The sequence below is a fragment of the Macrotis lagotis genome, chromosome 1 (assembly GCF_037893015.1).
Source record: "Macrotis lagotis isolate mMagLag1 chromosome 1, bilby.v1.9.chrom.fasta, whole genome shotgun sequence".
In the NCBI taxonomy this organism is placed as follows: Eukaryota; Metazoa; Chordata; class Mammalia; order Peramelemorphia; family Peramelidae; genus Macrotis; species Macrotis lagotis.
The window spans coordinates 216743981-216771409 of NC_133658.1; the positions used below are offsets into that span (position 1 = coordinate 216743981).

General features: G+C 33.2%; 1 protein-coding gene across 10 annotated transcripts in view; it reads right to left on the bottom strand.

The window, feature by feature from the left end:
- The window catches only part of KIDINS220 (kinase D interacting substrate 220), a 161420-nt gene that overhangs the window by 65912 nt on the left and 68079 nt on the right, over positions 1 to 27429 (bottom strand). For all 10 annotated transcript variants that reach the window (XM_074209621.1, XM_074209620.1, XM_074209619.1 and 7 more), the window contains exons 16-22: positions 26593 to 26744; positions 26111 to 26400; positions 22808 to 22948; positions 18668 to 18908; positions 18412 to 18500; positions 15818 to 15962; positions 9805 to 9967 (exon numbers count right to left, since the gene is read on the bottom strand). In XM_074209621.1, the coding sequence (XP_074065722.1) occupies positions 9805 to 9967; positions 15818 to 15962; positions 18412 to 18500; positions 18668 to 18908; positions 22808 to 22948; positions 26111 to 26400; positions 26593 to 26744 (1221 nt within the window). The remainder of the gene's footprint in view (positions 1 to 9804; positions 9968 to 15817; positions 15963 to 18411; positions 18501 to 18667; positions 18909 to 22807; positions 22949 to 26110; positions 26401 to 26592; positions 26745 to 27429) is intronic.

Consider the following 27429-nt stretch of genomic DNA (forward strand, 5'->3'; position numbering starts at 1 on the left):
TTAGACTTGTCATCTAATTCCAGAGAGCAAAATCAGAAACAACATGTAGAAGTTGCAAAGAGGAAAATTTATTGTTGATTTTATAAAAAACTTGCTGGAAATCATAGAAGCCCAAAAGTGAAATAGCTTGCTTCAAGTTATGTCCTACTCTCCTCCTTGGAAACTGGTCTTCATGTAGAGACTGAATATCCATGCACTTGTTATATATGTATATTATAGTGATAAATTCCCTTTTAACTCTCAAATTTCATGATTCTTTTATTCTGAAGAAAGGTATAAAGCCATTTGATAGATTCACGTTGTCATTTTAAAGTAAAAAATGGGAGAAACCTAAATCATGGCTTTCCAAAATTGACAGGGCTCATAAAGGTCAATTAGTTTCAACCCTTCAACATTCCCAAGTAGCTAACCAATTAGTAATTAGCTAACCAATCCTCTTTACATAAAGTGGAGAAACCAATCAGCAAAACACAACCAAATGATTACTCTACAAGGAGTGAACTTTAGGTGAAAAGCTAAGGCAGGGTTAGTATGTAAAATAGAAAAGATTTTGGGGTTTTTTTAAATTCCCAATTCAAAGATAAATTATCTGCATGGAATTGCTTCATGAGTGGCTATACTCAAAAATATAATAATAAAATATAAAAATAATAATAAAATATAATAATCTGTCTGGGGATGAGTCAACAGGTCCATAAGTATTTTATTTCATCTTTGTATCATCAAAATCTAGCAAGGTAACATATATCATAAATGATTGTGGATTAAACTTCCAGTGTAAGAAAATTTACCACTGCTTGTGACCAATTAGAACAAGCTTCTAAAACCCAGAGTCACCTTCACAGCACATTATAGCACTGGAAGGAGAATATAAGTATTGAATATTAAAGCATAGATGTGTATTTTTTTAAAATAACCATAGGTATGTTTGTGGAGTGAATAGAGGGAGAAATAATTCTACATGAGGTAACTGATAAATACTTGTTGAATGATTAACTTCTGTGCTGAAAGAAAGAGATTATAGGAAGCCATGACTTCTCTTTGTTTATGAAGGTACCCTGAAAGAGATGTGAACATGATTCAATTCAACTGAAAGTAATATATTTACTAAAAGCTTATACAAAAAAGACACTGTTTCAAAGGGACATAAAAAGACATCGATAGAGCACTCATAAAAAAATTCATGAACCAGTACATAGTACACATCTTGGTTCTTCAAAATTAGAAAAAAAAAGCAAGCTTACTAAAAATTACAAAAGGAATAGCCTCAATATTTATGCAGCTAGCACCTGATTTTCACTCCAAATCATACTTATAACTGATATATATGTAAAAGAAAGAAGACCGTATAATTGGGGAAAATACTAAAGAGGTGTAATAACAATTAACACTTGAAGGAAAAAAGAAAACTAGTGAGAGTCAAGGGAGGAACAAAATAATACAAAGACATAATATTAGTTAATGAAAACTTTGCTAAATATTAGGCAAAGTATAATTCAATCTTTTATTATGAAGTCTCATTAGAAAAGCACAATTTCTTGAATTATTTAACGACTAGACCAAGTATCAAAACATTCTGAAGCAGAGACCTTAAAATATGAATGAAATAGAAAATATGCTGAAATAACTTCAGAATTTATGAAATTATTAATTATAAATAAAATCAAAATAACCTTAAGGTACTAGGCTCTATTCTCATAAAGGTGTTCACAAAATATCTTACTAAATATTAAGTAGTGCCAAAACATAAATTAAAAATATGATCATCTTTAAGAAAACTATGTTTAATCTGATCTTTTAAAATTTTCTGTCACTGTTTAAAAGGTTTACTGAAAATATCTGAAGTAGAGCTTTATATAGAAATATTTCAATGGCTGACTAAAATACTATAATAAAAAAGTAGACAGGATAATGCTTATCTTCAGTTTTTATTTTACTCCTTTTCTTACTTATGTATGTTAACAAAAACCCTCAAATGATTTAGACAAAAGCTTTTAGCTCAACACATAATTGCAACAAAATTACAATAATTGTACCAATTAAAATAATCCTGAATGAACAGTATGTCATCTTAATGTTCCAATGGTTTATAGAAGGATCTACTTAATTAGCTGAAATTGCTTTCCAGTGTTAGTATCAAATGTCATTTGTTAAAAGTTGAACAATTTAGAAAATAATTTAACAAAGCAATTTTACCAAACACCAAGAACCAACATTTTCTTTTTCAGCTGCATAAAGCAAGCAGATGTGTCATCAAATTGCTATAAAAATAAATGAGGCTTTTTATGAGAAAAAAATAAATTTTACTACTAGTGCTAAAAAATACTATTTTCTGATTGTTTTACTAAATCAGATTTCCTTAATAATCAAAGGAATGTTTGCCAGTTATATTCTGATGATACTTTCAGCCTATAAAAGGAACTTTTTCATATTCAAGTGATAGAAGTAAAAGTATTCAACTACTATTTAACTAGAAATAGAACTGATATCATTCTATTTTAAATATATGATCAAGTAATATCTAAGATTTCATTATTACAAACAATATCTTAGTATATTATTTTCTCTATGAACTCTCCAAAAAGGCTAACTGGTTTATCTTATTTCCTACTGGAAAGTTTTTTCCTATTCTATAAATAAAACAAAGTGTTTTTCAATTTTCAAAAAGTTCATAAAGTTTTGACATGAAAAATTTTTAATAATACAAAACACTGTTAGATTAAATACTTCAGCAGTTTGCTGAAAGATAAGTAATTAAACAACATTATCAAATGTGGAAAACATATCCCAAAATGACTCATTAGTTACAAGTTAGATCTTTAAAATTATTTGTACTGTATCTACATCTTTTTTTGAAGATGTTTTGTAATCCAATCAGACTATAAATTCATCAAGATGATTGTAGTATGTATCTTTCTTCTCCCAGCTATTCTCCACATTCTTAAACAAATAGACAAACAAAATTAGGTACACAAGTCTTCAGTAAAGGTCTGATGGATGAAAAAATAATAAATGGATATTAAAAAAAGTCTAAGAATAAATTTAAGTCCCTGTCGCATTCGTAGTTCATTTTCTTGAAGCAAATGGCATATAAAGCTTAAGAAGAACTAGTTATATTCAGAAAATTCTAAATAATAAGAGATACAAGTTTACAGTTAAAAGAAATTTCTTCTGGGACCTACCTAACAGGCCAGTACTGAACCATAATATATTTAATAAGGAGAAGTTTATTCAATCACAAAATCAATAAGGAGAAAATACTGATTTAGGTGTAAGTGGCTCCCCTCTAACTCTGCATCTGTCATGATCAGAGAGATAGACTAACTCACAAAGCAGTAGAATTAAGTGAAGCCTGGGGAGCCTCCTCATAAGTTGGGCTTTTAACTATCTCAAGCAGCCATGAAGCCATACTATCTGTTCTAATCCCTTAGACCAATCAAATCATGAAGTTGACTTCCTTGCCCCTTTAAAGAGAAACCAGCCTAAACTTCACAAAACAGGTATCATTGCTACCATAAGACCTCAAAGTCCACTTATTAAAATACATATCCAAAAGAAACCCCTACTATAACAAACATACCAAGCAAATGGTCATTCAACCCAAAAACCTCTAATGAGAAGGAACTTATTACCCTCCTGAAGTAAGCCATTCCATTTCTGAACTTCTCCAATTATGATTTTCCCCCCTTGATATCAAAACCTAAATTGATCTCCTTGTAATTCCTACTCAGTGATCTTGGTTCTTAATTCCTATTCACTGATCTGGAGCAAAACAAATAACCCTTAACAGCCCTTCAAATACTTGAAGATGGTTTAAAGAGATCAAGTCTCTCTCTACTTTCTTCACCCCTGAACCCCAATCTTTTCTTCTCCAGTTAAAATATTCCCAATTACTTTAAACTATCCTCTGATGACACGAACTGACCAGAGCATGCTTCTCACACCATTTAGCTGTCCACCCTGCCCAAACACTGCACCTTCAAAGACTATGCCATGGGAGACAACCCACAAAACTCTGAAATTACCATCTTGGAGCTAATTGGAGAATAAATACAAATCCCCATAGTCCACTCTATCTAGTTGGTCACAGAACAGATTACATTTCACATCTTTTTCAATCAGGCAACCCCATCATCATATCTGCTACCAAGTCTTCCTGCTGATCCCAACTTGCTTCTAATTTTTTACTATGGAAATACAACTCAAACCAATACTAACCACTAGTTCTGGAAAGAGCATGTTAGCCCTCTAAGTATCCATTACCATGTTTATAACTTCCCAGACAAACAGCTTTATAAAGGAGGCATTAATGTGACACAAATCTAGAGAGACCAGCCAGTGGTGTTTTTAAACAAGAGTTTCTTTTTAAATCTGTTCTGTTTTATCCTGGAATCAGTAGAGAGCCACTGAAAATTCTTGAATAAGAGAAGTGACATGGTCAATCTTATGCTTTAAAAAAAAGTTATTTTTTTGAGTAGAAAAAAAGAATAAATGTGAGGTAGATTTAAATGTATAGATTCAATAATCACATTTAAACCACAGAAAAAAGATGACAAGATATGACAAATAACTAAATAATGAAGGGTGAGGTGAAAGAGAAGAGCCAAAGATGACTCCAAAAGTTGTGAACCTTGGGGAATGGTAGGAAAGCGGTGCCATCGCCAGAAATAAGGAGAACAAGAAGTTCTATTTCTTGGAACTTATTTGAAATTAATTCTATTTACCTTATTATTAATATTAATTAATACTATTAATATTCTATGTTAATAGAATATCCAAGTAGATATATTCATGATGATACTGGTTAAATGGGATTGGAGATTAAGAAATGAATTTATAGATTTGGAAGTATCTGCAAAGAGATGTTAATTAAATAAACGGAAGTTGATGATATACTATACAATATCAGTCCTTATAATTTCAATTCCAAACTTTTCCAGTTTTAACCAACACTAATGGAAAATCTAGAAATTGTCAAAAAGAATTACAGACTGAATAATGATAAAGAAATTCAAAGTAAAAATTCTAAGAGCTCCTTCAACGAGGCCAAGACTTAAGTGGAATATCCCCAGAGAGGTCAAAAGAATACAAAGCCCTGAATTGAAATCATGAAGTCCAACAATGCTTTGGAGGGTAGAAACATCAATACAAGGGAAAGCCTTCAGCAGAAGTCCAAGAAAAAGGATTCAGGAACAACAACAAAAAAAAGACTATATTTTTCCAAGGGAGAGTAGAAAGAAGAAAGGAAGGTGTGAGAAGCTCCAATTCATAAATTGGAAATAGAGATTAGCAAAAGAAAAGACTAAAAAATTAATTATAATGATTAAGTTCCCAGACCTTGGGTTAAGAACCTCTAAGACTCAAGAACGCTGATCAATACAATAACTACCCATGATTCCAGAGGAATGCTTATAAAATGTGCTTCCCAAATTAGGCATAAATAGAAAATAAAAGTTATTTAGTAGAGAAAAATTTTCTTTTAAAGAAGAATATGGTCAAGATTTGCTTTGTAGCTTTGTTTTGCTTGATTATATGCTTATTTTTACAAGGGAAGGTTTTTTATTTTTAATTTGGAAGAAGGGCAGAGATGAGGGAAAGGAACAGGAACTACTGATAGAGATGCTAAAATAATTATTAAAGAATTTAATAAAGATTTTTTTTTAAAAAATGGACAAAAAAGAACATAAGAAAATTCTGAGAGAAACATGGCATAGTCCTGAAATTATCATGTGGAATTTCTTATATACTTTTTGCAGTTTCATATATAATCCTCTTTTTTTTGGTCATTGTATATGCTAAAGTTTATGTTTGTTGATTGCCAAATTCAGTGTAAAAATTGTTTTAGGCACCGCTAGGTGGCTCAGTGGATAAAGCACTGGCCCTGGAGTCAGGAGTACCTGGGTTCAAATCTGGTCTCAGACACTTAATAATTACCTAGCTGTGTGGCCTTGGGCAAGCCACTTAACCCTGTTTGCCTTGCAAAAACCTAAAAAAAATTGTTTTAAAAGCAAAAAGACTGGGTTTTCACCAATATTCATTGGCCATCAGATCCTTGGCATATGGATAACTCGATCTCTCAGAGCTCCTTTTCAACAGAACAATGAGGAAAGCATTGGAATCATCTACTCCCAGAAGGTTCTTCTGAGGAAAACAGTCCATGCTAGTATTACTACTTTTAATATTTATTAATTTCAGATAACTTTAATTATATCAATAGCACCAGGTAGTAGTTGTTCCAATATTTTACAACTACAGCTCATAAAGTTCAAAAATGTTTCCCCAATAACATCAAGAGTGAAGAAATTGTTCCCAAAATACTAATCCATAGATATATCATCTAATTCCTTACTCAAGATACCTTTAGATTTTCCTAAGATTTTCCTGAAACTTCAATCAATGCCCATAGTCCCTCTACAAAAAGCCATCCAGTCTTTCAGATATTTTTTCTCCAAGGGCAAACAATTGGTTTCTAAATGATAAAGGGAATCTAGCAGGTACATTCCATATTTAATTACATTATTACTACCTACTTATGGAAATGTCTTAAGTATTAACACAAATGTCACATTAAATAGTTAGGATATTTTGAAATAAATTCAGATATCCAGAAGATGTCTGAAGTCTAATTTTTTAATTATACAAAATTACTTTGTTATAGTCTACTGAACACTCATAATTAAGTACTTGTATAGAGACAGAAGCATTTAATTTTTGGTAATAAAACTTAATATTATAACAGTACCAAGAGGAAAGAAATCAAGTCATTAATTTTGCAAACAGAAAAATGGTTTCTAAAGTATGAAAAAAACCAGATAAAATTTAATTCTTCACAAAACACTAAATAATTGTGCAGCACTGCCATCTGCTGGAATACTTACTTAGTACAGCATGTACATTTTTATTAAGGATTTAATTTTGAATTTAAACAAGATAAGGCATAGAAGGATGAAAATTCATGAAAGGAACATAAATATACCAATACTTTATAATACGAGACCAAAAATTTAAGTAGGTAGTATTTTATAAAAAAATTATAAAACATCTTTTTTTAAAGTTTCATTTTGAAGTACTAAACAGAAATTTACAGTGGTAATATTTTTAAAATTAATTTTGAATGTTTATCTTTTTCAGAGACAGAAAGAAACCTGGAGGAACAACTTTATCTTTTAAAGGCACCGGGTGTATTTTTTTAAATTACAATAAAGATTTGTGCATTCTTACTGCAGATTTCATTCACAGTAACACTTTTGTATCCCTTTGAAATATGTGAATATTTTGGTGCCCATTTCCAAGCTCTTCCAAGTCAAATAATTGTCACATCAAAGTCCTACATAGATTAAATGTATAATGCTTTAAAAATATTACAAATCATTATGGGTTTTCTAGTATTATGAAGCATTTCTATATAAAAGTTCTGTTTCAAATATAATTTTTAAATATACAAGCCTATATGTGTGTGTGTGTGTGTGTGTGTATATATATATATATATATATATATATAACAAAGCAACTCTTTTTTGACAGTCTAAAATTTTTAAATTAGCAACTAGTATTATAAATGTGAGATTCTGAACTAATATTATAAATGTGAGATTCTGAACTACTCAAGCAATTGATAATGAAAATATGTTCATAAATATCAGAAATTATACTGACATAATAATTTAACACAGAACTTTAACCAAAGTAAATCAATGACCTGAAAACATGTCAGTAATACTGTATATATTTGCAAATCAGAATAAGAAGGTGGTCAAAGGCAACAAAAATTTCAAATACAGAATTATAGCAATATTAATTAATGACAAAATTAGTGATTATTTCATCTAGTCCAAGCCCATCATTTTACAATTCAGTAGATAAATATGCATATATTAAATATATAAATATGTATATGTATGAATATATATATATATACTTATATATGTATTATCCTTCTGTCCTCTAACACTATTACCCTTTATCATCTCACATCTAGAGTATTATAATAATCTATTTGATGGTATCACTGCCATAAGTCTCTCCAAAATCCAAACAATCCTTTACCCGGCTGCCCAAATGATCTTCCTAATGCATAGATCAGATCACGTCAGCCCCATTCAATAAATTCCAGTGGTTCCCTATTACCTCCAAGATCAAATATAAAATTCTTTTGTAGTTTAAGAATTTCATAACTTAGCATCTTATATTCCAGTATTCCTAGATATTATATCCCACCAATATTTCAGTCCCAATGTAATCAATCCAATAACACTGACCTCTTTTCTGTTCCTCACTCAAGATACCCCATCTCTCTCTCCCTCTCTCTCTCTCTCTCTCTCTCTCTCTCTCTATCTCTAACTCCTATCGTTTCCTTATTCCTTCAAGTCTCTGGTAAAAATCCCACCTTTTAGAAGAGGACTGTCCTGATTCCTCCTTAATATCAGTGCCTTCTCCCCTGAGATTATCACCTGTACAGATCTCTTATTTGTACACATTTGTTTTCTGCTAACAGAATATAGCTTTGGTCCTTCTTTGTAACCCTAATGCTTAGCATAGTGTCTGGCACATAACAGACACTTATAAATGTTTATTTGATTTGAGGAAAATGAGGTCCAACGAAGTTAAGGTCTTAAGTGACAAGACAGAACTTCTTGATTCCAAATCTACCACTCTTTTCACTCTAAACACATTTATAAAAATCTTAGGAGGAAAGTTGATAAATGAGAAGATAAAAATAACTATGATGACATCTAATTCACAAAGGAGAAGGGAGAAGTGAGAACATTTAAAGAAAATTTGGCAAAAGACCCACCTAAATCAAGTTATCTTAAGATAATTTAAAGATGAAAGGTCAACAAAGAGAACAAAAAGAAAAGAATGGAAAACATTGGCAAAGATTTTCATAACAAATCCTGTCTTCATTAGGAACCTTCTTAGATTCTAAAATCATAGTCCCAGATATGTTTACAGAGTGGGTAAAAATGGCACTAAAGAGAACAAAGAAGAAAAAAATAGCCAGAGCAGGCCAAATATTGCATATAGAAGATAGTCTGAAAGCAACACAACTATAAGGGCATTGTGGGATCAATTCACAAAGTATCTGAAAATCCAAGTAATAGAAAAAAAATTTCTGAAATTAATAATAGCAAAAAGATATGAACAAGAGAATAATAGCAAAAATAAACACAAGTGCCTATAATTTTTCCTTCTTAAAGAAATTCCGACACATCTTCATCAATATCAAAGGTATCCTCAATAAGTTTATTATAAGGAATGGAGATTTTCACAAGTGACATTCTACTGGGCATGCCCTTTGATCCAGCAATATTATTGCTGGGTCTAGGTCTGACATAACACTTCTCACTAAGTCTTCCAAGTATGACTGTCTCCTAAATAACCAGAATAGCAGCTTTAGTGGTATGACTGTTTTCATTATTCCCTGTAGCAAATAAAAATGCTCAATGAAAAGGGAATTTTATTATATATGTGTTTACACATGTGTCCATCTAGAAGAATATGTATACTAAATATTAATTTGGAAAATTTCTTGTACATATGCTAAATTAATAAAGGCAAAATATTCCTGTATGAAAATATTAAATCTATTACATTTTAGTGCCAAAGGATACATGGGAACACAACTCTGAAATTATAGTAAATATCAAAAGGAAAATTTTATTTTACACTTTACACTTTAATTTATAATTCCAATATGCAAATATTCACTTTGAATATTCTCCCAGAAAACTATTAACACGTAAATTGTAAATTTAAATCAACTTAAAGACATTAAAAAAAAATATGATTTAGCAAATGTAGTACCTCTCATAGATGGTTTTTAATGTCATTTGATCTGGAACACCTTCATTTTCCTCCAAATACAGTATGAGCCATGAAGTTCGGTAGGGCCATTGTTCTGTAATATTGATCCAGCTAGCAAGCCGATCCCAATTGAAATTAATTTGATTGGCTCTCAACAATCGTCCTATAGAGAATGAAAACATAATTTTGTAAATTAACAAATACAAACAAAAAAATTTAGCCAACTGTCCAGGAGACAAATTACATAATTTAACTTTGCTTTAAATAAAGTAAAACACCAAGTATGTCAAAACATTCCATTTTATCTTTTGTGATCATCTGAGCTGTTGTGAATTTTATGGTTCTTAAAGTAATTATTTGACTATAAAATAACTTGGTTATAGCTATTAGGATAACTTCTCTTTGTATTCCATACACATACATAATGAAATTCAAGATCTCATAAGCCTACCTGAAGAAGAGTTTTCTTATGGTTCATTCCAAAACTGTAAGTGACTCAATGGTCTATTACCCAGGCATAACCTAATGCCATAACAATCCAACAAAAACCTAGGTTTCATTTTTAAAGTTTAATTCTTAATTTTTCTTAAATGATGACCTTAAATTTTTTAGTCTGATGAATAAGATTTTTTTTTATATTTTTTGCAAGGCACTAGGGTGAAGTGGCTTGCCCAAGGCCACACTGCTAGGTAATTATTAAGTGTCTGAGGCCAGATTTGAACTCAGGTACTCCTGACTCCAAGCCACCCAAATAAGATATTCTTTAAAATTGTATGTAAAATAATATTTACCTTTAAAAATAAAATTTGCTAAGTGTACACTGTAATGAAATTACTGCATACACCTACCAAAAAAATCTATTGTACTATTTCTGGTAAACACACTCTTCCTCATTTTGCATCTCTATGCAAAAGCAAAAACTGACTGGGTGAAAACTCACCTATCCTGATAACTTCATCCCTTTCTGTCTTGGCTGTATTCCTCCCATTTCCCTACTACCCTCTAACCTACACTTCCATTAGGCCCTAAAGAACTAGTATGCTACAATTAACAAACTGTTTCTTAAATAAAACTGTTCTTAAACTCCTTTCAGACATGGAAAGTAAATGACACTTCATCCCTTACGATCCTCTCAGTACTAGATATATTGCACTTCTATGCAATGGGCCAGAGAGAAATTAGTATACAGTTTCAATCAAAGCACAAATATTTATTAAGTGCCTATCATGAATTAAGCACTATGCAAAGCACTTCAAAAAATTATCTCATTATGTCATTGTCACAATGACCTTGGGAGGTAGGCACCATCATGTGTTCATTTTACACTTGTGGAAACTGAGATGGAAAGCATTTAAATGACTTGCCCAGAGAATCAGATAGTAATTAAAAAGACTATCTTGATAAAGTCAGAGGCTAGTTTAAGTCAGAAAACTTAACTCTGTGACAGACACAGATGGCACAATAGCATGATTTACTGAGGTTTCATTCAACAACACATGAGTTGGAGTAAAAGAGACATTGAGTTAGGAAACAAGGCTTTGAGTGTAGAGGATACTGGAGTGTTGGAACTAGTTAATTAAAAGGTAGGATGATAAGTGAAATCAGATCACAGGTTCTGAGGGGTGGAAGGACAGGAGGTCATTATGAGAATAAAGAAGGGATCTAAGAGGGGAAAGGCATAGGGAGAGATGGCACAAAAAAGAGTTGGGATAGGGTAAAGGAATGCCACAGTTCTTGATTATGGAAGTAAAAGAGTTTTGGGGGAAAGATGAGACTAGAGACAGAGCTGGGTATAGTGGAGGTGGAGCTGAAGAGTTGTTCATGGATCTGATGAGATATTAGGATTTTAGGGAATTATCAACAGGCAGTCAGAAGTTCTAAGTATAAGTTGTGGAATAGTTATGGAAGAGCAAAAGTCAGTGAATCAAGAATTTGAGAAAGGAAGAAGAGTGACCTTTCAAGGTTGGGGAAAATTGCCATTACGATCTAAACTAGGTAATAAACTTTGATAGAATGAGTTTCAAAGGAGAGAATTCCCTGCAGAAGGGAGAGTCTATAAGGAGCAGTGGGGTGCTAAGAATAATCATACAGTATGTATACATAAGGAGGGGATAGCCAATTTGTCATGGCCCATTCCTTCCATCACAGAATCAGAAGGATTCCTTCCATCATGTGCAAGTTTCCTGACCTAGGCTCTTAACTGCCAGGGCAGGTAACTCTGAAGCTAACACTCTATTTGCAGGGGGACCTTTTCTGCCTTTCTTCTCATAGTGAACTTCCTATTCCTTCCCACTATCCCATGACCAGTTACAGATGAAGAACATTATTCCACCAGCTCCCCCAACTGGTGCCCTCAAATGAGTGGAGTGTAACATCACTACCCACATATCAAATTCTTAGTGAAGTTAATTACTTCCCAAATTCATTCAGTTCCCAAATTCCCACACCAAGTCATACCTTCCTTATTCCAACAATTTAAAACCCCCAAATATCTTTATACAGACTGTTTTCCACTGCCCTCTGCTGCTCCCTTATTCTCATCCCCTTGAATCCATTTTAAAGCACTCAACTATGCTCTTGTAAAAAAATGAACTCTGGAGGCTAAAAAAACCAGTTTTCATCAAAAACACTTTCCTTTCCCACTTGCTTCATCTTCCAGCTCTCTGAGACTTGGCTACAGTATTTTTCACTGAGTCCTCCCATTCACTATCACTTCTAGACTCTCCTACCTCCATTATTTAGTTATCTCTCCAACTTTGATGGTTATTCAATCCAATCAACATTCAGGTAACTATTATCTAACAACCTCCAGGGGATTCTTCCTTCTTCAATGAGTTCAGTGGCTGATCTAGTCTTCCCTTCCTCATTAACTCCTGTCTTCATTTTAAGAAATTTAAAAATACATTTCAACCCCCCCCAACCCTTTAGCTCCCAGTTCATCCTACCCATTTCCTATGACCTATTCCTCCATCCCACCCAGCTACACACAGAGATGATCACACACTTGATCTTGCTATTATCCAAAATGTTTTACTTCCATATTCACAAATTCTGAAATTCCCTGATGTCATTGTACCACTCCATTTGCCATGCAGTCCCAAACTCTATTCTTTATCTTCACCATGAAATGTCTCCTAGACATTCCAAACTAGATGTCCCAGTTATTTGAAAATGAACATCTTGAAAACAAGATATCATCTTAACATCTTTTTCAAGCAAGATTAGCATCATTCTCAAGTCAGTAAGTTCTCAAATCTCATCAATTCTACTCCTATTACATGCCACTCACTCATCATCTCCTCTCCATTCTAAACCCCCCCCCCCAACCCCAGTTCAGGCCCTCATTATTTCTTATCTGAACCATTGGCTCCTGACTGATATTCAAGCAGGCATCTCCCCTCCCCCATCATTCCATCCTTCACAAAGCTGCTCAAATGAAAGTGGCAACATGATACAGTGCAGAGCAAGACAAATTTCAAGTCAGAAAGATCTATTCTTCAAATCCTCTCTCTGCTACTTTACTAGTTGTGTGAACTTGGACAAGGCATATTATTTACACAAAGATCCCCAACTCTAAGCTGAGAGTTAGACTTGATGACCCAAAGGTCCCTTTCATCTCTAAATAGATGATCCTTTGATAGTCCTAAAATGCAGGTGTGATCATATTACTTTCCTTGCTCCCTATTGACAACAGAATAAAATACAAGTTCTCTAATTTGGCATTTGAAACCCTTCATAATTCAGGCAATAATTACTAATATAATAACTATAATATCTAGCATTTCTATCTATAATGCCTACTATGGGCCAAGCATTGTGCTAAGTGTTTTACAAATATGATCTCACTGGATCCTTACACCACTCTGGGAGGCAGGTGCTATTATCATTCCCATTTTACAAGTGAGAAAACTGAGACTGAGTCAAGTCACAAAGCTACTAAGTATCTGAGGCTGGACCTGAACTCAGGTCTTCCTGACTCTCCATGCACTGTAATACATAGCTAGCCAGTATCTTTCCAAGCTGATTACACATAAGATGTATGATCAATCAGGCAATCTACTAAACACATCTGCTTCCTCCGTATTACCTTCATCTTTATATGATTGCCCCTATGCTAGAATGTTCTCCCTCTTCATTTCACTCCCTTCCAGGCTCAGTTCCAACCCTACTGACTCCTTAAAGGCTCTTTCTGATTGCCTTTTATGTTAGTTCCTCAAAAAAAAAAATCACTTGTTTTTATTTCATATGCTCATTATACTAATTTATCTGTGAACATTGCACACCCTTCCCTCAGGTAGAATAAAAGGTTCTTGATACAAGAATTGTTTCCTTTTTTGTTTGTATACTCAGTACACTGGTTGGGGCATGACAGGTGCTTAATAAATCTGTGATCATTATTTTCTATAAAATTTTGTTCTTTCAGTGAATTAAGATAACTTCAATTCTTTCTACCCTAAATACTAATTCATTAAATATTAAATCCCTACAATGATGTGATTATTACTATGATAAATTATATAAATATAAAATTTTATATAAAATTTAATTTGAGTTCAAAATAAACGTTTTTCTCCTATCATAAGAAAAGCTTCTAGAAAGTCCAACTCTTAACGACTCATCATGGGATGGAAATTACCCTGTGTTCTTACAATCCATGCCAAGAGAACAAAGCCTCTAGTGGATACTAACAAGCTGGAAAGGCTTTGAATATGGTAATTGTAATAATTTTTTCTAAGGATCAGACTAATTAAGTGGGAATTCCACAACACACTTAAAATGGAACTCTGTAGTAGACTCATAATCCAGCTCCATTCCATTCCTGCAGGGATAATCATAGGGGCATATAAAAGGGTGATAAAGGGAGTTAAGATTCACATAGTTTTACATTAACTTAAATACTGATAATCTAAATGTGAAATCCTTCAATGACCAATCACCCCTCTATGTTGCATACTTACACTGTGCTAAGCATTCAGTATAAAAAGACAAAAGCGAAACAGACCCTACCTTCAAAGAAATTTTAATCCATTCACAGAAATAATATTTTTATGTACACATGCAATAGATACAAGGTAAACAGATAAAGGAGAAAGAAACACTAACCATTGAGAAGACATATCCCATATACCAATCATATTCATCCTATCTTTTTCAGTATAAATAAAAACAAAAAGCAAAAGGCCAATATACAACTAAATGGAATGATGAATCACTAATTCTTGGGATATATAATGTATTCAAAGACAAAAATAATCATTTCATGATACATTTGGTCATATTGGACTGCAGCAGTCATAAGTATCTGCAAAACCATTAGATAATGCCTATGAAACCCTGGTATCAGTACAATTTTCAAAAACAAAAACAAAAAACTGAGGAAGGCCCATAGGACTTGGAATGATTCCTGCCTTGAACTAATTAAAGAACCAAAAAGAACTATCCAAAATGAGCAAGTAAATATGGATTTTGACAAATATGGTTGGGGAGAATATTGTTATCAATGAGATCACAGTTCCATTTGAGTTTTCAAATGTTTAATTATTGACCTAAGTTGAATTTTAAATGTGTAGCTTTTTGTTATTTCATTAAGCATCTTTTGTACTTATGGAATGAGGTGTTTTTTTTTTTAAAAGATTTTATTTGTGTTTTGAGTTTTACAATTTTTCTTCCAATCTTACTTGGAATGAAGTTTTTAAAGAAAAATAGATTTAAAAATAGGTTCTTATTGAATTCTGAGCAATGTCAATCTTTTCTTTTCTTTTTGCAAGGCAAATGAGGTTAAGTGGCTTGCCCAAGGCCACACAGCTAGGTAATTATTAAATGTCTGAGATGGGATTTGAACCCAGGTACTCCTGACTCCAGGGCCTGTGCTTTATCCACTACTCTACCTAGCTGCCCCTTAATGTCAATCTTTTAAGCATATTACATCATGTTATTTTAACTTGTTTCTGAAAATGTCATTTGAGACTTTTGGAGATTATCTCTTAAAGAAAACTAGAGTAAAAAACCTCACCTGTCACAGAAACGATGTTAAGTAGTCTTCTCATAGTTTGAGGACTGATATCACTGAACCAATCCTCTGTCACTAATAGCTTTGTAAGATCAAAAGACATCTGACGTGTAATGCTCCGCTGCATCTGTCTTCTTCGGTAAGTATCCTAAAAAAGAACACAAGGCAAATTAAAATTCATTCATATGACAAGTCTGAGAATCTTGGAATATGAAAAAGAAAACAGTGAAAGGGATCTGTCCTTTCACTGGTTTAAGAAATTTCTTACAATACTTTCTTTCAGGTGAGGAAACTCCTGCGGTAGCCAAGTTGATCACCCAGGCAATTTATAATCTTACAAAGTTGCCTTGACCAGAAAGAGGTTCTAAGGCACTCCAGGGATAAAGCAGACAATATGTGTCAGAGACAAGACTCAAATTCGTGCCCTCCTGGCTTCAAGGCTGCTTCTCTATCCATTATGCTATGGTGCCTTCCTCTCAGGAAGAAAGCAGGCTGATCAACACTTTGCTACCATAAAAATTCAGATTCTCAACAAAAAACAACAGATGATAAAAATGATTATAAAAATGGCATCCACTGGCAGGCAAACTATCTTTACTAAATAATAAAAGTACTCTGAAAAATTAGCAATCTACTCCAACAAATTTTGTGACAGAATATATTCCACCAAGCAAACTTAATGGGAGTTAAGTAAAGGAAGTTATTAAAAAAAGAAAGGGAGTAAAAGGGTGGAAGGAGCAATAGGTGTGACTCAATTTACAGAGTTGTGTTAAAACAACATGAATACATGTAATTTTGTAAAGAGGCATGCCTTATCATCACTGAAAAAGCTCATTATTTAAAACTACAATAATTATTCCCTAGTTTGTTTGAGTTTTGAATTTCAGATTTTCCCTTTAAAATGAAATTAATTTTTATTGTGCACCTACTATTTGGTTTTATCTAAAACCTAGCTAATTCTGCTTATTTTGAGTTTATATAATACCCTATCCTAATTGTTCAAGGTACTTTTTCCCAGGGCCAATATCTGTCATTTTACAAAATAAAAATAGATAACATAATAGAATCAAAGAATCAGATTTAAAGATTTAAACCTGGGAGGGGTCCTTTTAAAGATGGTAAAATGGAGGTCTAGAGAATTTAAGTGTCCCAGAAGCAGAATTCAAGCTTCGAGCAGAATTCAAAAGCAGAAGAGGCAGAATTCAAACTTAGGTCCTGCTGACTCTACATTCTGAGCTCATTCCACTACCCTACATTGTCTCTCATCAGTAGATAACATTTGTCCAATATCAAACACTAAGTTATGGTAAAACCAGAATAAGAATCAGGGAAGAGAAAGGATGGAGGGAATCAGCATTTATATAGTGCCTTCTATGCTCCAGGCACTGTGTTAAATACTTTTTTAACAAATATTATTTGAGCCTCACAACAATGCTGGGAGGTCAAAGCTATTATTACTCTCCTTTTTACAGTTAAGGAAACTGAAGCAAATAAATGTTAAATGACTTGCCTAGGGTCACACAGTTAATAAGTGTCTGAAGTTGGATGTGAACTTGAGTCTTCCTGAAACCAGATTTGGGAGGAAGGAGCATAGGACATAAGCAAAGCCTCAGGTGTCTCTTTAATGGCATATAGTCTAATGACATAACTTTCTCACTCACTTTTTCTATGCCAGATTTCAGTTTCTGATGCTGAATAAGAGATAGTTTTAAAACTTACCAATAAGACAAACTGTTTTATGGCACTCCTTTGATCTGAAGCAAACAAGGAAAGGGAATTTGAGGAAATGAAGAATAGTTTTTGCGATCAAGGACCTAGGTCTTGCTTCCTTATATTTATTTATTCAGAATTTAAAAGTACTATAAGGTTCTATAGATAAGCTAGACTTTTCTATACTAAAGAACTATGAGAAAAGTTCTGTTCAACTGCTTACTGCTTGACTTGTCAATAGTCCATAAACAGGATCCTAAAATGTTCCAACTACATCTACTTTCATCTTAAATTCTTTGGCTTTATATAGTATGATGCTTTCCTAGAAGTTATAATAATTAAAGGCCGAGAAATGTTGAGAACTGACTAAATTCTACTATAAGCATAGTTGATTAAAGGATCTGGCAAAAATGAAGTCAAGAGGCATGAAAAGGGGAAAGGTCTAGCACTCTACAGAAAGGGAAAAAAATCTGTAGGATCAGTTAAAGGAGGAAAGATGGTAGGTAGAGGAAAAGATAAGTCTCAGCACAAAAAATCCTTATTTCTCATCCCTTATATTTGGTTTACTTTTTTCCTTGCAGTTGTTTTGAGCATATTCTACCGAGCAAACTTGAAGGCAGTTAAGTGAAGGGGGTTAAAGAAGGGAGTAAAAGAGTGGAAGGAGCAAAAACGGGAAACATTTATGTATACAGAAGAATTGAGTTACTACTATGCTCAAGAGAGTCCCTGAAAGCCCACAAGAAGCTGCTGCAAGAAAATTCAATGATAAATTTTGTTTGACAAGTAATAATTCAATAGCTATAAAATGTTTTATAACATCTTTTACCTTTGTTCATATGTATTATAATACCACAGAAGTGTAACTAAAATAAAAACAAATATCTCACCCGTCTATTGAGGGCTGTCTTGCTGCCAAGTTTGGTCATTTCCCCAAGGCTATTCTGTGAAACTCTTCTATCAGGATCTTCATGTAATCCTTAAGATAATTTATGAAGACAAATAATTTACACCCTGAAATACCTGTTACTATTACTTTAAGAAGTCATAACTCTCCAAATTATTTTTAAGTTAAAAGTATTCTCTTCAAAAGTAAATAAAATTTAAGCTGTTCTAAGAATTTTAATATATAGACTTGGTTTTTACCTGTGCTATCAGAACACACTTCTCCATTGGTAGTGGCAGTTACAAGAAATTTTTTTGCACTGCTTAATCCACGACTATTAAGGAAAACAGGCAAATGAACTATATTACGCATGTAGTCATGACCATTTATATTTGAATCACGCAGTACACTATTGAGGTTTTGGTTAATTGCCTTTATAATAATGTGTGGGTCACTTGCAAAAATGGCAATGAATGGACCTTTTGAAAACAGAATTCGGACCTGGAACACAAGAGAAGTTTACATAAATAAATATTTTGACACACATATTCACATATATAAATATATAGTCATATTTCACACTTACATTTGATACAAATTAACAAGAATCATGATACTGGGCAACAATCAGTGGTGTGAAATTAAATAAGAGACATTCATATGTCATTCATATGAGACAAATGAAATATATAAACTTTTTGAGGCAGTTAGATCACTTAGGTCAATGGTTCCATGGTTCTTCCCCCCCCCTTAGTTCTGATTCTTCTTTCACAATATGATTAATATGGAAGTCTGTTAAACATGATTGTACATGCATAATTACCTAGATCAGACTGCTTGCTGTCATGAGGAGGGAGGAGGGATGAGAAGGAAGTAGAAAAATGTCGAACTCAAAAATTTACAAAAAGATGAACGTTGAAAACTATCTTTGCATGTAACTGAAAAAATAAACTAACATCAGGGGGGAAAAAGAATATACTTAGTTCAAATATGATCTCAAACACCAACTGTGTGACCCTAGGCAAGTGACTTAACTTCTCTCTAGTTCAGTTTCCTCAATTGTATATAGGAATAATAATATTAACAGCACCTACCTTCTAGAATTATGGGGAGGTTCAAATAATATTTGTAAAAAGTGTTTAGCATAGGGCCTGAACCATAGAAGGTGCTTAATAAAGGTCCCTTTTTTCCTTCCCTTCCTTCATCCCTTTCTCTTTTGTTTCCTTGAGATCTCTAAAATGTTGTTTGCTAGTAACAGAAACAATATAAATTTCTTCAAGAAGCAGTGTGATGAAGAAAAGCACTGGCTTCAGAAGTGCAAATTCAATTCACAATTCTGATATTTATTAGCAATGTGATTAAGGGAAACTATGTTTCTTAGTTTCAGTTGCTTGACCTGTAAAATGAGGATAATTTTACATTACCTACAATCACTATTTCTTGTGAAGTGCTTTGCAGACCTTAAAGTGAGCTTTTGTTATACAATTAGTATTTATTTTGTCCTGCTCCTAGACCTGGAATAAATATATTATTTCACCTACTTCATCTTTTGAAGCTCATTAATTCTCCACAGCCCAAACCAGAGACTTTTTTTCCTCTACACCAATGAAATATTTCATAGTATTTTTTTTACATCTCTCCAAATTCTTACTATATTAGCCTTTGTATTATTAGCTATGTTACTGAATTTAAGAAGTTTACTAGTATTTTAGGGGAGATATTCATCTTCTCACACACTTATCTCTCCATTTCTCCATCTTATTTCACATGAGTCAGGAAAATACCCAATTCTTACTTTAAAGCAGAGGTTCTTAACTTCAGTCTATCTTCTTTTATTAAATTATTTTTATGGGTAGAATTCAATAAAATAAACTACTTTTGTAATTCAATGTATTTTATTTTATGCATTTAAAAATATTATTCTGAGAAGGGAACTAGAGTTCCATAGTCTTTACCACAATACTAAAGGGATCCATGACACAAAGATTACGAATTCCCATTTTAAACCTATTTAAGTGGACAAAATGTAAAATACGCCTGAAGTGTCAATGTAAATTTGTGAATCTTCATATGATTAAGTCAATAAGGAGGAATTAACAGTTCTAAAAGTCAAGCAGCCTTTAAATGACATTTACCACTAGTAAAAAAGTCTGAAGCCACCTTCTAATTCAATACTGAAGAAATTTCAAGAAAACATTATTTGTTTATGGTAATTCAAAGAAATTTAACATTATAAATGCAACTAAAAATTAAAAACAAAGTCTCTGAGAATTTAACAGACTCATAGGAAAAGTGGTCAGATCTTTCATAAAGTATGTTAAAGATCTACTTTCTTTTATTTTTAGTACCTGAAATTAGGGGGAATAACATTGCTTGCATTAAATAAAATCCACTATCTGTGAATATTTATAAATTTCATGAAATATCTATCAAAATTTATAAATATTAGCTTATTGATATACTAGCATATTAATAAGAAAACTGAACTTGCTCAAGTTCAAAATAGATTTCATAAAGAATATATTCTAACAAATATGCAAAAAATATCTCTCCTCATATTTATAAGACATTAATGAATTTGGATATGTAATTTCATTTAAAATTTAAAAAAATAAATAAGTGTATATATATGAATATACTGTGAGTATATATGAATAAATGTGTTCCTATACATACACACATATACACACATACACACACATATAAAAATGAGAATCCTGTTTGGTAGTAACTTTCTTTTCAAAAGAAACAGTTTCCTTAATGTTTACCTTAAGTTCTGAAGTAAATGCTTACAGGAGTGTCACTATACAGATAACTCAAGAGAAGCCTACTAAAAATACTAAATTACTACCCTAGTGACTGCTAAAGTTAGAAAACCATGAAGGTAAGACAAGACTTGTTACAGTTACTCAGCCTATATCATGTCAAGAAGTACATGTTTTTTCTTGTTTCTGTTAAGAGTTAAGCTTCTGTAGAACCGAGAGCAAAGCTAAGCTTTTTTTTTAACTTTATCAAACAAAAAAACATACTTTGTAAAAAAGCTATCATATTTCTATTTTGGCTAATATACCTTCCAATACAGAAATTCTTCTCTATAAGGTTTTTTTTAATGAAAGCTAGACAATAAAGTTAGAGTTATATAATTGCTTTCCACTTGAACATTTAAAGAGGCAGAAACATTGTGCTTCCTCCTCAAAGAGCTAATGTGACTACATATGAAATTCTTTCAAAAATATCATGTGTCCTATTTATTAGCCATAGTCTTTTGAAACTAAACAATGAAACTACTAAATTATTAAATATCTTGAAATCTATACATAAATCACAAATTACCTCTAATTTCAAATTTTCATTTATTAATATGCCAATTTTTAAAGTTAAATCCCACCATAATTTTAAACAATTCTTCAAAAAATAAAATTTTTTAACATCACATCTACCCCATAGCCCATTCAATCTCAATATACAACATTTCATCATCTTGGTCATGGGCATTTCTAAGGTGAGATTTTATATTTTGTTCCAAGATGCTGGCTATCAGAAAATCCATACTTTTCTGTATTTGAGGTTAAGTCCTGTTCATAGGGATGTAACATTCCCAATTTTCTTATTTTGCGTCTTTCCTTCTAGTTCACTATAATCATCTTCAATATAAATGGCTTTGACTGAAAAAGTTTTAGGACCAAGAGCTGAAATAGTTTCTTTAGACTTACTTGCCCAAAGTGTAATGGACATGACTGGTACATTCTTTACCAACTGCTCACTTCTCTCCACTGAGATTCTGATTTCCCCATCTTGTTCCTTTTCTTTTTTGGGGGGAGGGAGGGAAGATAAGGAATAGTTCATCAAGAACTCCAGAAGTCTCCCTTCTCCTCTACCACTTTCCCATTGCCCTATGATTTTGTCCTTCTATAATTATTTTTATAGCCTTTTTCCTCATCCTGACCAAGTACAGGGACCATTTCTTACTCATCTTCATGGTCCATGGTGTGGTGCTTTATGCTACTGCTTAGAAGTCTAACTGATGTGTCCTATCTACTAACAACACTTGGGGTTCCACAGGTACCTCCAATTCTGTCCACAACTATCTATCCATGGTGTCTCTCAGAAAACACCAGAGAAAGACCTTTCACATTTCTATCAGGGGCAGGTAGGTGGCACAGTGGATAGAGCCCTGGAGTCAGGAGGACTTGAGTTCAAACCCGAACTCAGACACTTAATAATTACCTAGCTGTGTGACCTTGAGCAAGCCACTTAACCCTACTGCCTTGCAAAAAAAAAAACCCCAAAAACATTTCTATCAAACTCATTCAACTTAAATTTCTATCAAATATGGCCCATATAGTCAAGCACCAAGTGTATAAAACTCTATAGATAAGTTAAAATGTCTGAAAACATACTGTGTCCAGCATCTGTAGGACTTTGTCTTGCTCACAAGCATCCAGTCCATCAATGATGACCACTAGTCTTGTCTGATTCTGAGTAAAACTGTCAATGGTTTTTGCCATTCTAGCCATCAATTCCACTTCACATTTCAGAACCTGCTCAAAAGAAAGCATTTAAGGTATAATGAAATACTTCATAAAAGAAAGGTTTTTAAAAATATTAATGCAAAATAACCTAATAAAAACAAATATAAACTTGAGAGTCTAGAATACTATTTTTAAGTTCTGGCTCCACCCATGATATAACATTACTCTAGTCAAGTAACTTAAGAGAGTGGAGTCAAGACAGCAGAGTGAGACTTAAAAAAAACCCTACCAGACTGACAGAAAAATCAAGAAAAAGTCAGTGAGTCATTTTTCAGCTCTGAGCATCTTAGGAAGACAAACAGAGAAGTCTACAGAAACTAGACTGGTCAAGAGCAAAGGGTAGTGATAGTGGCAATGGGATGGGAGCAAGGACCAGAGCAGAATCCCAGGGGACTCATCAATTAGTCCTGAAGGCAGGAGTCATCTGGAAGCTCTGTTATCCAAGTCCAGTTCTAGGTCACAGATCCAGGAATGCAAAGCAACAGTTGCTACCAAGCAAAGGGTCTGTTTCCCAGAACTATGACCCAGAAAGCAGGCTGTGTTCTCAGCTTAGCAGAACAAAAATCCTTTAAGTTCAGGATGATACTACCCTTTGCCAAAATATATTGCTTGGACTAGCACCAGGTCTTCCCTGAGGGATTTAGCTTCCCCTATTTCCCAGACCATCCATCATATGTTCATATTTCATTCCTTATAATTTCCAGGTACAACTTCTGTTGCCATCAGAGAACTCTGGTTGTATGCCCTGCAAAGTAATCACAACCCCCAAGACTGGGGAAAAGGACTGTTCCCATGGAACCCAAGAACAATAGTGCCCCAAGAAAGACCACGATGAGAACAGTGTCAAGATTGTTTTGGGATCCAACACCTTTCATGTATTTAAGTGGCCTCAGCCTTCTTAGAAGGGAGGGCTTGGACCTCCCTGGTCTTTTTCCTCACTCTGAAATTAATTAAACTTCTAACTGTGTCCTGACACATCTGTTTCTGGCCTTCTTTGTGTGGCTCCAGCCACCCATAGATAAGAGGCCAGTTTCAGTCCAGTTGACAGGCCCTAGATGAATGAGCACAAATTCCAGAAACAAATTGTGTGCCTCTGAGCCCAGAATCAAAGAAATGACTCAGTTCCAACTTTTAGACTAGAACAAAATTTACAATGGAAAAACTAGGGCAGGAGAGAGTAAGCTCAAAGGGTAGAAACTGTTCTGCCACAATCTACTGAAACTCAACTACATAAGTCAAGAAACCCAAACCTGAATCAGATACTTCCAGAGCTCAGACAAAAGGGTTGTGAACAGGTCCTATCACTTTAGAAGAAACAAACTTACAGGATCCCCAGATTGAATTGTGAAAGTGAGAAACTCAGGTCAGATATCCCCTGCCTCTCAGAAATAAGCAGAGCCCAACACTAACATAAAGTCCAAAGTTAAGAGGTAGGCTAAAAGAACGAATAAACAAAAAGAAGCTGATCATAAAGAACTACAATGCTGACAGGAAAAAAAAATTGAAGATCAACACAGAAGGAAAAATTACTTGAAAACATCTACAAGCAAGACCTCAAAGAAAAATATAGATTAGACATTAACTCCGCAAAAAATTCCTAGAAGAATTAAAGAGCAAGAGCAAAATGAAGAGAACAAGAACCAGAACATGAAGAGAGAGCAAGAGAGTGAAAGATTTTTAAAACAATAAAAAAGTGATTTTTTAAAACCAAATAAGAAAGGTAGAGGGGAAAATGGAAAAAAATAAAAGCTAACCAAGAAAGTTAAAAAGAAAATTAACATCTCTATAAAAAAGATACAAGATCTAACTGCAAAATATATCACCTTAAAAATCAGAATTGAAAAAAAAAATCAGAATTGGCCAAATGGAATTTAATGACTCTATGAGATATCAAAAAATAACAAAACAAAAAAAAAAAAAACTGAAAAAAGACGAAAAATGCTGTGAGAAACAGTAAGTCTAGGGGTGGCTAGGTGGTGCAATGGATAGAACACCAGCCCTGGAGTCAGGAGTACCTGAGTTCAAATCCAGCTTCAGACACTTAATAATTACCTAGCTGTGTGGCCTCGGGTAAGCCACTTAACCCCATTGCCTTGAAAAAAAAAAACCCTAATTAATAAAAAAGAGAAACAGTAACACTAAAGGAAGGAAAGGAACATATACGAAGGCTGGAAAGATCATTTGAGGCCAGGTAAAGATGGACTTTATTTTTTTTTTATTAAAGATATTATTTGAGTTTTACAATTTTCCCCCATCTTACTTCCCTCTCCCCACCCCCACCCCCCACAGAAAGCAATCTGTCAGTCTTTACTTTGTTTCCATGTTGTACATTGATCCACATTGAGTGTGATGAGAAAGAAATCATATCCTTAAGGAAGAGACAAAAAAGTCTAAAAAATAACAAGATCAGACAATAAGATATCTGGTTTTTTCCCCCTAAATTAAAGGGAATAGTCCTTGAACTTTGTTCAAACTCCACAGCTCTTTATCTCAATACAGATGGCACTCTCCTTTGCAGACAGCCCAAAATTGTTCCTGGTTGTCATACTGATGAAATGAGCAAGTCCTTCAAGGTTGAACAACACCCCCCATGTTGTTGTTAGGGTATACAGTGATTTTTCTGGTTCTGCTCATCTTAGTGATGGACTTTAAATGTCAAAAAGAGAGCTCACATTTTATCAAAGAAGAAAATATGAATTTACAAATATAAATTCAGTAAATTGAGGTGGGGGAGAACAAAACAAGCAGTTACATCAGGAAAGGTTTTATGAAGATACCAGCTCTCAAAAGTAATCTTTGGGGGTGGTAAGGTGGCGCAGTGGATAAAGCACCAGCCCTGGAGTCAGGAGTACCTGGGTTCAAATCCGGTCTTAGACACTTAATAATTACCTAGCTGTGTGGCCTTGGGCAAGCCACTTCACCCCATTTGCCTTGCAAAAACCTAAAAAAAAAAAAGTAATCTTTGTAGAGATAATAATTCTACTCAGTGAATGAGAGATGCCAAGACCTTTATACCCACCGTTAGGGAATGTACCTGAATATAATTCCAAATGAAGTTGAAACTAAAATTTTTAAAAGTTAACAAAATGTTTTAAACCCAGTTCAGTGCTTAGAATTCTAGAAAATTCACATGCTGGAGTTTTTGTTATAAATATTTCAATGTTTACTTACCTTCATGAAACCTTCACTTTTCAACTTGTGCAGTTTGGTGGCAGCATTATGGAGACGTTTACGCTGGGAATTTAGGATCGAATCTAGTACTTTCCACCAAGTACGACAGTTTAAGATGAAGGCCAAACCAACAATAGATGCAATTGATATAAGAATAGCATTTACTGTCATATGTTGTGGGTCAACTCTAAATATAGCAAGGAGAGTGATTCCAGCAATAATACATCCCAAGATAAAAATGAAGATGACAAAAGATGGGAGGCAACAAGTTTTCTTCCACTTTTTTTTTCCTGTAACACATAAAAAGAATTTTGGTCATTATTTATGCTTCTACTGTCTATATAACAATTCAATAGTCAAAGTAGAATATAAAATTCTTAGTATACAAGATAACATACTGAAGAGAATTTAAAATTTACATAAATAGAAAAAACAAAACTATTATGTAATCATACAAAAGCAGAGAAATATAAAAGTTCTACCCTGTGTATCTTCAGTCTTGAATACTCGAAAAAGTCTTGTGGCTAAGAAACCAAATTCTCTTTCACAAGCATCAGAAAGAGTTGCAATCATCTCAGCCAATGAAGTTTCTCCACCCACACTAGAGAGTCTATTATAATCTGTAAATAAAAACCTTTCAAAAAAAAGAATATATTTTGTCATTACTTGAATAAAATTCACATTTTAACAATTTTTTAAAAGCACTTGGATTATTTCATTAACTTTAACTTTTTTTCTAAATAAAAGTATAAAAAACTTTTAAGTTGTCAAACTGTCAAGGAACAAGTATTATGTCTAACAAATTCTATTTTTTTTTAAAATGAGTTTTATCCAATGAGAAGAAAAAAGATCACAAAATATTCAATATGAATGGGGACCTTAGATCCCATTTTGCCCAATGCTTTCATCTTGCTAAAAAAAAAAGTGAAGTCCTGAAAGTTCACATGATCAAGTGAAGAGATGACTACTATCCACAGAATATCTAGTAATAGTAGTAAAGCTAAATGGAAACAATTCTCTAAATAATGAGAGGAATGGAAGATATGAAAGTGATAGATTTTTTTAGCACATTTCAATGGACAATGATTATAAGAAGATAATACAACAATTAGAGCAGTCAAATTAAATCTTAAATATATATTATGTATAAATATATATATATATATATATATGAAATGCATGAATATGCCTATATTTAATATAGAACTATACCTTTGATTTCACTGGTCTAGGAATTCTCAGGTGATAATTTATAATCCTTATAATCTTAGTAAAGAGTTACTCAGAGGACTGAAAGGTGATGGTTTGCTTAGGGTTAC